The sequence below is a fragment of the Mycetomoellerius zeteki genome, unplaced genomic scaffold, assembly GCF_001594055.1.
Source record: "Mycetomoellerius zeteki isolate Tzet28-1 unplaced genomic scaffold, Tzet1.0 scaffold62, whole genome shotgun sequence".
NCBI classification, from domain to species: Eukaryota; Metazoa; Arthropoda; class Insecta; order Hymenoptera; family Formicidae; genus Mycetomoellerius; species Mycetomoellerius zeteki.
Window position 1 is genome coordinate 1,951,742 of NW_017257632.1, and position 12,304 is coordinate 1,964,045.

The 12,304-nt window shown below is 37.8% G+C and overlaps 1 protein-coding gene across 1 annotated transcript in view; it reads right to left on the bottom strand.

Moving 5' to 3' along the window:
* Window positions 1-4,218, bottom strand: part of Unc-115a (actin binding LIM protein Uncoordinated 115a) — a 30,684-nt gene extending 26,466 nt beyond the window's left edge. The window contains exon 1 of the mRNA XM_018457267.1: window positions 4,021-4,218. Within this exon, the coding sequence (XP_018312769.1) occupies window positions 4,021-4,024 (4 nt within the window). The 5' untranslated portion in view covers window positions 4,025-4,218. The remainder of the gene's footprint in view (window positions 1-4,020) is intronic.
* Window positions 4,219-12,304: the final 8,086 nt, after the last annotated feature.

Consider the following 12,304-nt stretch of genomic DNA (forward strand, 5'->3'; position numbering starts at 1 on the left):
GAAAAAAAATTGCTAAATAATTATTCTAAAAACGCTATTGAATACAGCTAATTTTGTTGTAAAACTTTTGTATAAAACATTTTTTTATATCTCAAGTAGTTTTCAAGATATAACGGAAAAAGCTGAAAACCGCTGTACACGTAAAGGGTGATTTCACCCCTTCAAACCGTTTTTGGGCAGCAACTGATATTTTCTAAATTCATCTCTTTATGTAAACTACAAGTTCACAAAGTTTCATTAAAATCAGAATTTATCACCTCGAGAGGTTCCCTTGTCAGCGAATCTCGCATGAGATCTCGCGAATCTCACTTTCCGCTTTAAAATATAAGAAAACAATAAATATTACTACTTTTAGCAACAATTTCTGTTAATACTATTCTACTATCAATATATGTAATTTGACAACAAAATTACAACAATTACCAATTTTTACACTTTAAATATAGAAGACACATTTGGAGGAGAAAAAGTATCGTGCTTTATCGCAATTCTAGTAATATTTCATTAGTTCTAGTAAAGTTCTAAGTCCTTATAATTATTTTTAAACCAAATTCCGACGGTTACATATTTTTAATTAATTTTTTAATACTTGCATCCAGCACGACACTTGGAGAAAAAGTATCGTGTTGATTACTTATCACAGTTCTAACGACAGTTTTGGTTCTAGAGTTCACAAATCCTCTCGCAAAGTAAAAGAGACAACGAAATGCGCGCGAGGAGGTTGCATTGTCTGATGTCACGAGCAATGCAACGGTCGCGTGGGTGGGCGGGAGATGCACAATTGCAGCAAGCGAATTATGTGTTCGCTGGCGTCTCGTCGGGGTCGCCGGCTCCTTCGTAGACAACCGGTCCTGCTATAATTGCGATCGCGAACAATTCGCGCGAGCAAGAGCGCGAATGGATGCGACTCGTTCCATGCACGTAACAAATCGCGTGGATGAATCCGCGTTGTATTGCGATATTAGAAGTAAAAAAAAAGCTTTATCGAGGTACAATTAAAAACCGAAAGATTTAGAAAGAAACAATGGCTGCGTTCAGCAGAAAAGGCAGCTTTGCAACTGTTGTAAAATTCTTTAATATGATTGGTCTTGCTCTTAGTTCCTCACTGGATCTAAATGTATAAACCAATCATATTAAAGAATTTTACAACAGTTGCAAAGCTGCTTTTTCTGCTGAACGCAGCCATTATGTAATGTAAAAAGAATAACTGCAATTAACGTAATTAGCAGTGATTTGTTAATAAACTATTATTATTGATCTTTTTACGCAATAAGATAATACAAAGTTTTTAATAGAATTTTTAGAAATGTATACATTAAAAGCAGGATAGGTAATAAAAGCTATAACTAAATCAACGATATAACAAAGATCTTGTATGAGATAAAGCTGAGAATAAATTATTTTTTTAAAAAAGAGTACCGTTTTTTAAAAAACCTCTAATATATATATAAATTTTTTAGAAGCACCTGATAAATCAAATGAAATAAATATGTGTGTATTCTCAAAATAACAGTACAATCTGATTTTACCGACATTCTCATTCGTGTGACTTAATATTCTATCGGTTTTTTAACGCATTCATTATTTCTTATCAATATTAATTATATGTATATTAATATATGATAATTAATATATACATTAAAATATATAATACATATATTAATAATATATTATAACGAATTGTCATTATAAAGAGAAAAATCTCACTCTTAAAGATTAAAAATTTAGCCACTCTTTTTTAAGACTGGCTTAATGTTCACTCTTTAGAGAGTTTAGAGTGAGATTCCACTCCAAAGAATTTAGAGAGCATGCAACAGCAATAATAGTGAAAGTATGGATGGGATCGTTAAGTCCCTAAACATCATCTATGTATTATATATATAAAGAACTCCTCTATAATTCCCACCGAGGTTGGCAGTTCCAGCCCAGTGTTCCGGGCCTTATGAGACTGCTCAACCTCCCTTTCAGGTCCTTCGGTTTTAGTCCTCTTTTAAAAGATCTATTTTTGTAGCTGAACTACACTTTTAGAACTTAAAATGAATTAGATATACATACGATATTTGGCAAAAGCGAGAAAAAAGTTCTAGTATATAGTCTAATGCAGCAATGAAAAATAGACTTAGAACGATATATATGGCGACGATAAGGGCCACGACACAGACTTTTGCATAGCGCATAAGAGAATCAACCAATCAAAGTTCTTCTTTTCCGTGAAGTGGAAGGAAAGGAACGATTCTCTAGATTAGTTGATTCTCTTATACACTATGCGTTATGCAAAAGTCTGTGTCGCGGCCTTAAAGATCGAACTTGCGATTTGCTAATTACACGAGTCGCCCATTTTCATGGAACCACACATCATCGCAGGGATGGTTCACTGTTTTTCCCTTACGATTTCTCCAATCGATATCTCGTCCCAGAGAAATGAAAATATTACTTTTGCACGATGAAGCTCGATAATAGCGATGTATCGACATTGGTGAGGTATGGTCGGAGATTTCGAGATGATGAACGGTGGTAAATTAACTGCGGTTTCCAGGCGAAAGCCTGGATTACCTAAGTTTATTTCAACAGTGCTATTAGCAACGCCTGTTCACGAATAACAGACGTTGCAGAACGTTCACGAATAACAGATACAAATAACGTGCCGGTATTCAATTGTTAAAGGCACATTACATTTTTATGTAACTTTCAGCATGTGGTATATACTTTTATTTATAGCACAAAGGTGGACGATCGGATCGAAACGATGAAGATACTTGGAACTGAAAAAGACCTAAGTGGCGCTTTGCGTCATTCAGATTACAATTCATCTTCGACGTGCCAATTAACACGATAATCTCGATATTTTAATTATTACAACTTAAGAATATTTTTGACGTTCTAATTAAATGTTTAATGCATATATATATAGTAAGAGCTACTTCAATATTCTAGTTATCACAATTTGTTCAAAGATGGCATACAATTAAATAACGTTCTGCTTTTGATTTGGATTATATTTTTTATTACCGACTCCAAATAACATTACGACTCTAAAAAATATATTTTCCAGAAAAAAATAAAGATAGAAGATCAAGAAGACCGAGTGAGTTGTCCATTTCTACCAATGCGAGATTAACTTTAATCTCGGTTTAATTTACTCTTTATCTTTTTCTAATTCTTGAAATTAGAAAAAATGAAAAGTAAGTTAAACCAAGATTAAACTTAATCTACATTACTAGGAATCGAGTATTAATCGAGAAGGGGCGGAATTTTCACTTAATCGTTCGAGAATACAACAATGAATCAATAATCAGAAATAACAAATGGATCGTTTTCCTCGGTCTCCTTGTAAGAAGATAAGAACGGATAAGAGAAGATGCGTCACTAGAATGGAAAAAAAAGATCAAAAGCGATTAGGATCGAACGATGCAAAATTCTTCGGACGAGCGCTTCGCGTAAAATGCGATATGTAAAACGAGAAAAAGAGGACGGAGGCAGAAAGAGAGAGAGAACAAGAGTGAACCCACGCATGGAAAGAAGAGGGAGAGAAAGAAAGGGACGACACACAGGAGGCAAAGGGGGACTCTCTCGCTCACGCATGGCGCGTAACATACGCGCGAAGTAGGGGGGCTCGCCCTAGAAAACGTCAAACCGACGGATTCACCTATTTATAGACCACCGAGTATGAGTTCGCGGTAAGAGCCTTTCGGAAAACATTCGCCGTTATCTCGAGATCGTAGAGCCGAGAGGGACGAGCGCGAGCGTGCAAAATCGGACGGAAACCGCGCGGCGCAGGGGCGTATTCCGTTTCCTATGTTACGCGCGCTCGTCACCGAGCGAGCGAACAATCAGACGCCACATTCCTTCCTTCCTTTCTTTCTTCTCTTTCTCTTCTTCATCCGTGGCGCTTCTCGCTGGCGGGTCGTACAGCCGGCCGACGCGACGGAAAAGGACAGAAGGAAGAGAAGAGCGAGGGAGAACGAGCGGGCGCCTAGCCGGCGTTCGGTCGACCTCATCCACGGAATAAATTCTACTCACCCATTTTCGGGAGCGGCCTACTGCGAGCTGTAGAACGGCGGCGGTGTCTTCGTCGCGCGCGGATCACGCGTTCATAGCACGGGGCACTGGACGGCGGAGCGGATGCGCGTTTCACTTAGGAAATCGCGGAAAAAGGCGAGCGACGTTCCTGCCACGATACGCAGGACGGTCGACATTGCGGCGCCGAGCCGTGCCGATACTCAGTACGGCACGCAGCTTGCGCATGCGCGCGACGCGCGGAGACGTCGGCCGCGTCGCGGGCGCGAGATTCGAACGGTCGCATTTACAGCGCATTTACGCCGCTGTTCGTTTTTTCATTTAGACCGCGATCCGATTCACATTCATAACATTGATTAGCATCATTTGTTCTTGTTTAATTTTTGGTACATAACAATAAAATTATTTTAATTGTAAGAGCGTTGTGAGCGCATAAATCGAACCGCAGTTCCGTTCAGCCATTCCATCCTTCGAGTACTTAAATCCTTGAAGTTGACGGGGATCGATGGTGTATCTTGAAATGAAGTGAAAATTACAAAAGTAAGCATATTTATTAGAATATTTATAATTTCATTCTTTTTCATTTCAATCTAGTGAATTTGCTTACTTTTGTAATTTTCATCTTGTTTTAAGATACATAATAGATGCACTGCAGAGACATAAGGCTGTTTTCCTTTGAAGAAATACACAGTCGACACAACGTTGTTCTATTTTTCTTGGTATTCAATGAATAACAAAGATAAATATTTGTGTCGATTGTGTTTTCTAAAAAAAGAAAACAATCACAATCTTCACATGCTATTTTGTCGCATTACGATCGAAGGCTTCGCGCGCGCGTTGTGATAATTCTTTGTCACTCTCAAATAAAAAAATTCTTACCAAAAAATGATATGCAAAATCGGATTTACAGGAAAAAGTCGGATCTCAAATTCAATTGAAAATTTGGCACAGAAAAATACTGCGATAGATATTAAATGTCCGCGTTAATTTTCAACATTTGTTTTGTTTCATATGTAATTTAATTAGTCAAACGACCTCCGTAAATGCGTGAGCAATAATATTGTATGCGTGAAAATTTTGAAACTACTCTTATAATTTTCATTTTATATAAAATATACATGAATTCATAAACAAGATAGTATGTCCATCTGGTGCGTGTTCGAATAAATCACTGCATATATTTATCGTCATATGATAAACATTACATTATTTACATTTTCTAGTATCGATAATTCAGTTTTCTACTAAACGAATTAATTATTTGTACATTATCAGGGGAGCATCGATAAAATAGACAAATGCATTATATTTGAAAAAATTTCAGAACAATAAATTTATCATATACATTCAGCAATTAGTGTATATTGTTCAACTAATAAAATACCATTTGCTAACAAAATAATTAATGCTTTTATATAGAACTTTAATTCTTTGCAAATCATTTAAATATCAACTGAATTGAAAAAGATTAGGAAAAGCTGAAAATATTTCAAATAAATTAAAAGCAGAGACCGCAGAAATAATTAAATAAAAAACTTTGCAGAAAAAATCTTAAATATATGGAATAATATGTGGACAATCAGTTTAACAGATGAATAATTCAAATTAAATTATTTCAATGGAATGCGTATTATGCAACCATCCTACATCGATACTAATTATGGATTTCTCCGTGGAGCGGAGAAATAAAAAAGGATAAAAAAAAACACGACGGTGCTTACTAACGTTAATTATCCGGAACGTCTCCTAATTTGCATCAAATCACTACGGGATAGATTCTCACTCGGATTTCAATTAATTAGAGACTTAGCCATGGAGTCTTACGTCCTCCACGATTTACGAAGACGACAGGATATTATAGGTGGCGACAGGAGTGTCGTTCTCTAGATTCTGCGCTCCTCCCTTCCCATTGCTCTCCCCCGTGCTGGGCGCGCATCGACAACTGCAGCGGCCCGAGAGAGCGCGCGTTAATTGGTGGGACCAATTAATTCCGACAAGTTCGCTCGATGTGATTAGCGCGCATACGTGGCGACGACGATGGTGGTAGTGGCGGTGATGCGGTGGTAGTGATGGTGGTGGTGGCGGTGGTGGTGCGTGTGCGCGGTTTACATAGCTCTGCTCCCCTGTACCCGACGCCACCACCACCGTCCGTCTTCACCCGCTACTGTCGCCGCCGTCGCCGATCTGCCTCCGGAAATCGAGGAACCTGTTCCGCCGCGCGACACTCCGTTTTCTCACATTCTCGCTGCTTTCGCACGAAAGATATCGCATTGGCGCGACATGCCGGTTGCGGACACAAATTACCGGAGCTACCGGAGCTACCGGGGCTATGTGACCGAAGAGCCGATCTCTCACGTCCTCGCGAGTCGGTCCCGACCGCGCGAGCGCGATTTGCCGATCCGTTTACCAGTATAGACAAACAATAGATCTGTAGGAATAAAGCTAATTGTTAATCTGACTTATATTAATAGTAAATTTATAATCTGTCTCATTCATCTTGTTAGAACGATGAGAATTCATCTCTATCTCATTCGTCTAATTGGATCGATGAGAATCAAGTAAAACAATAATGTCTTACGAATCACAAACTGTGTTTTATTCCTGCATTAGACTGCACTAGAATTTTTTTCTCGCTTTCGCCAAACATCAAACATATATTTTACAGATTCTTATTGTATATACTTATTTTATTTTGAATTCCGACAGTGTACACTAGCTCAGCTAAAAAAAAACACCTTATTGTGCTAAATCGATTCCAGCGATATTATTGTTTTTCTCTCCATCTTGCACGGAAACAAAGGTTTTATTGAAGTTTCTAAAAATTTAGCTAGACACAGACTTAAAATTATTTTGTTGAACTATTAAATTATGTAGGACGTTAAAACTTCATCATTCTTGAGTTACCCATATTATTATTTTAATAGTCCAACAAAATTATCTTCAGATCTGTGTCTACGTAAACTTTTAGATACCAGAGCAAATTCGTCCTTTGCATGTCTAATTTATTTAGCTCGAATAAACATAATTTCTTTTATACATTTAAAATTAGGTATCTGTAGATGCTGTTTTTAGGAATAAAGCTAACTGTTAATCTAGCTCGTATTAATAACAAATTTATAAACCATCTCATTTACCTATTGAAAGATGAAATTGAAGCAATGCAATAACATCTTACAAATCACAAATAAATATTTATTTTTTGCACAAATGTATTTAAATATAAATGTACAATATTACCTGCAAAGAATAGTAATTGTTGAAGAGTAACAATTCGTGGGAGGATAATCGAAGCGTCGAGAATTTGCCTAATAAAACTCTAAAGCTTGAAACGATTTAATCGGGATTCTGCGTCAACCGGAGGTCGATACAGTTCGCTCGGACTCGCATTCGAAATTAGGCTCGCGGCGTGCGTGTACCGCGCGTCCGGATGTTTCTGCCTATGAGTCTAGAAGGTCAGGAGCTCGGGGCCGCGCCGGCGAAGGTAAGCCAGCGGTTGATTTATCGGCCAATTAGTCCACCGTATCGGGTGCGCTTCTCTGGTGCGTCTCATCTTACAGACGATATCCCGTAGAAGACCGGCGCATGGTTTAAAACGCCGGCGGAGGAGGGCATCAGGGGCGTAGCTACGCTCCTCGCTGAAGACACAAAGTGACTGCGTGAAGCAGTATAAAGAATTAACGTTCGATGAGGCAAGGAAAATGCGACGTGACATCCGTAAAAAATTGAGAATTGATAAAAACGATAAAAAATAAAGAAAAAGATAAATTCTTTGCACCCGTCTATCTGTTAATGTAAAGTCAATTAAAAGATCAGTGTTTTATAATCTCGATAACATTTCGAGACAGTTAGCCGAGTAGTCTTACATCGACTTTTCGAAATAACGACTTCAGTTTTCAAAATACATTTTTTGTTTATAAAGAAATTGTGTCTTTCTTAGACAAAAATATTTAGGCGGTAATGACTTTCTAATTATCGATTACTTGTAATTGTAAAACGTTTGGCATGAAGTTTTTTCAAGTTCCAAGGTGTTGACAGGTTCAAAGGGTTGAGAGGCCGGATTTACCGTTGCGATCCTTACAAATGTGGGAACGACGACATTTATTTGACATGTACAACGACAAATCGTCTTTTTCTTTTCGCTATCTTGCTCAGCGATGGCTTCATTAAGTCGGACCCACTTCGATTTGCGGCTCGCGGTTAATGGAGCGCGGGCATCCGCGTCAGGCTGTCCCTCGTATCTTAAGATATCTCTACATGGCGTTCGTCGGCACGCACCGTTTAGCGCTTTAGCGTCTTACCCGAGCTAAAATAGACAGTGGCTCTTCGCTCGAGCGTTCGCAGAAAAATCCTCGTCGCTCGAAGAAACAAGATTAAAGCATTCTCAGTGTCTCAGCCGAAAGTGGTTGTCGATACAGTAAAATTTTCGACCGAAAATTGCAGAGGCGAGAAAGAAACGATACTCAGGCAGAAACTCGAATAGAAATCCAATTAAACAATTTGTAAATAATTTGCATATTCTATGTTTTTTTATGAAGATTTATTTTTCTGAACACATTATGTAAAATTAAATGTAATATCGAGAGATAAATTGCTTCAAAATGTCAGGCAAACATTTATATATTCTTTGAAATTAAATAGACTGTTATTTCACAACTTTAACTTGATCAGTAGTAAAAAAATCAATCAAAAAAATATAATTAATAAATTGAAAATAAATAAAGATACATGTAAAGCTACACGTTTTGCTGAAATCTAAAACTTTAGTTAGATAGAACTGAAAATACATAATTTTATTGGATTATAAATATAATTATGCAGGACGTTCAAGTTGATTGCTAGAAATAGCAAAACTTTTTACAGCGATTTTGTCCATCACATGCTTGTGTTTCTTATATAATTATTTTGATGGTCCAACAAAATTATTTTTAGATCTATACCTAGCTAAAGTCCTAAATACTTCAGCAAGATCGTTCTTTCTGTGTAGAATTGAATAAACTGACTCTATTCAAAATACAACTATTTATTCAAATCGACAAAGTTTTTTATTTGAGTACAACGCTCGCTAAACACGTAGATTTTTTTCGTAATTTCTAGTTTAAACGTCATTTGAAAAGTAAAGAATCAACATTGAAAGGCCGCCGAAACGTCACGAGGGCCATGACGACCGATCGCAAATTCTCGTGTTGCCATCGCGATGATACGCGCGTTAGTTAATGCTCGAAACACGACACGACGGTTTTCGCGTGCTAGCGACTTTGATTCTGCTTTTTCGTGACGGCAGAGCCGAAAAGGGGCCCGTACGTGATGACTTGCCGCTAGCACCATTAGATCTGCCGGCTCGAATTTCAGTTATGCCGCTGCGAGCCCGACGATATAGCGACAGCGGGCCCGCCGTTTCGTCCGTGAGAGGTCCCAAACTTTACGCCCATTGTCGAAAAGCGCGCGGACGAAGCGACAAATTAAACGTAATTAACGCAACACATGACCTGCGTGCGTGTATTATGTATGGTAATGCTTTCGGGTCAGTGCGAAATTAAAAGTAATCGTGAATTGATATTTGACTGCCAGAACGTTTGGAAAATTGAAGATTGTAATCGAGTTGTGATGCCAGATTCAAATTATTAAGATGATATACGCAAATATGTAATATACTTTAATATTAATCCTCTGAAGCTGATGATGGATCTATTGAATCCATATAATTATATTCTTTATGTTGTTTTTTCAAATTTGAATTATTATTGTTAAAATAAACTTAATATTTTTATATACACATATTCTTTTTTATATTATATCATTTTGGTTTCTCGAAATTAATTAGTGTCTTTTAGTCAATATAAATTAAATGGATCTCACAGACCTCCAACATCGGTATATTGAAAAAAAGTTGAAATATTCGCAAATAAATGTTACATGTGACGTTTGCTTTGATATTTACTGATTATAAAAAAATTTAATTTTAATAATGAAATATACATTTCTGTGAAATATATTTTATTAATTATAAAAAAAATAAAATGAATAGTTTATTTGCTAAAAATAAAATTTTATATCGCTGTGTTTAAATAAGGATTTATTGTAATAAAACATTACATCTCACAAAAAATTTTTAAGCGTCTTTTTCTCAGTGTATCTGTACTACTGTGCAAATTTTGACGTCAGCTCTAAAGGGTTAATTATATTGTTATGCAAAAATTTCTAGATGTGTATCATTTTCTTTGTATTACAGTTTCTTACATCTGAAACGTTTTTTTCCGTTATTAGGCTTAATGAAAGAAAAAGTGAAATTAATCTAAACGATTACGTCACTATAATATAATATTTATCGTATCTTTTTCAAACGGTCGAATAAACAATGTTGTTTAACGAAATCTCTCTTTGAATCATCAATTTCGTATTCGACATATCGCATACGGGTTACAAAGTGTTGCGGTTCACGGCCATGTGAACGTCGTAACTCGTGCGACAGAAGCCGAGGCGCTTTCTAAATTGTTTTCCCGCGCGGAGCACCATACTCGCGCGCGGATTCAAGCGCGCGGCGAGAGGTTTACGATTTTACTTTATTGCCTCGGCGATGCATTGTCAAAATGTATTACGGTCGCGCCTGTATAGAGCGCGGTTTAATATCCTGTCTGCATTTAATCGTACCGGTATTAGAGCAGCGACTACGGGTGGTCCTATTAACCGCCACACCGCCGCGCCGCCGGTGCACGCTGCCGGTGGGTTTACTTCACCTTTCGCGGATATATCCGGCCCGTATTTGCGTTATTAGCTCGCCGTTACGTCACTCACGCTTTTTCCTCCTTCCCCCCTTCCGAAAATGTTGATTAACGCGCCACCCGCGCACAATGCCCGGCCGGTAATTAGATGTCGATGCGAACGCGCCATGCCGGGCCTGGGCTAATTGGACCCTTGGATCTGTGTATCCCGGGATCTTTTCGCCGCCGCAAATTTTGGGGGTCGGCTACATTAATGCCGATTAACGTTGTGACTGGAACAAAACAGACACGCTGCCACAAGATTAACCGAAAAATAAAACAAAGCAAGTTTAGGATGACTCTGATTTAGACTCTCATTAAAGATAATCTGAAATGTGAAGGATTATCTTTAAGAAAAAATTACTCTCTAAATTCTTTGGAGTGTAATCTCACTCTAAAGAGTGAAAATAAACCAGCCTTGAGAAAGAACCTAATTTTAATCTTTAAGAGTGAGATTTCATTTACCTGAGTGACAATTTATTTAAAAATTTTAAAGAGTATATATATATATATATTATAAAACTTAATCGAAATTATGATATATATCATCATAAAAAATTATGACACAAAGATAAAACTCTTTAGATTGCACTAATATTGTATGTAAGTTTTACTCCAAGTACTTTTATGTCTTTTAAATCCATGATACGCGACGTTGGATTTAACGAGCAAACTTGTAGCTAACTTTGTCAGTTATAACTTGCCATTTCATCTTTATCTCTCGTCAATACGTAAGCAACTCCGCTGCGTTCTGCGGTTAAAAACGCAAAGCTTTTCTCACTCGATGCCTTCTTGCTCGATACTTGAAGAAAAGACTCCGTCGTGGACTTCGGGTATTTTTGAGCGGTCTTACACGCGCGGTCGGGCACTGGCCCGTCTCTCTTGACTTAACTATAATTTGCACGCCGTAAATACGTACATACCGCTCTGGTGGTACCGTATGAGACATGCGGACGATGAGAACTTAAACGTCGCAGATGTGCAACCGGGATACACTATGTCTTGGTCATAAAACGCCGCCGGTAGTTAAATCCGTATTTCTAGAGCGGGCCAACTCCTCTTTGTAACCAGCCTGTGTCTGCGGTCTGTTTATTCCTTCGTCAATGCGTAAGTATGTTGCATCTCTAATCGGCCAAAAGAGTTTCAGATGACTCGGAATTTAATGGGAAAATTTCTATTAAATTATCACGATAGCTAAAAAAAATTTTGTTTGTCTCTTAATCGAGAATTGTCAGCATATTTATCAATGATAATAGAACAATATCACGATAAACTCATATGGAAGTGAAATATTCTTTGATCTGACGTTGCACTTTCGTCGATAGAAGGGATTCGACGAGCGGGTATCGTTTGGGTCCATTGCATCGTTTAATTTAATTTGGTGTTATCTTACAAAGCGTAGATAGGGTCCCCGTGGAGGGTGCGGGTGCAGAAAGCTCCTTTAACAGGCCGTGATCGTGCGCCGGGGACATTTTCCCGCGCCATTATTGTATCCGATAAGTCGGGAGATAATCGCGCAACCAGAGCGT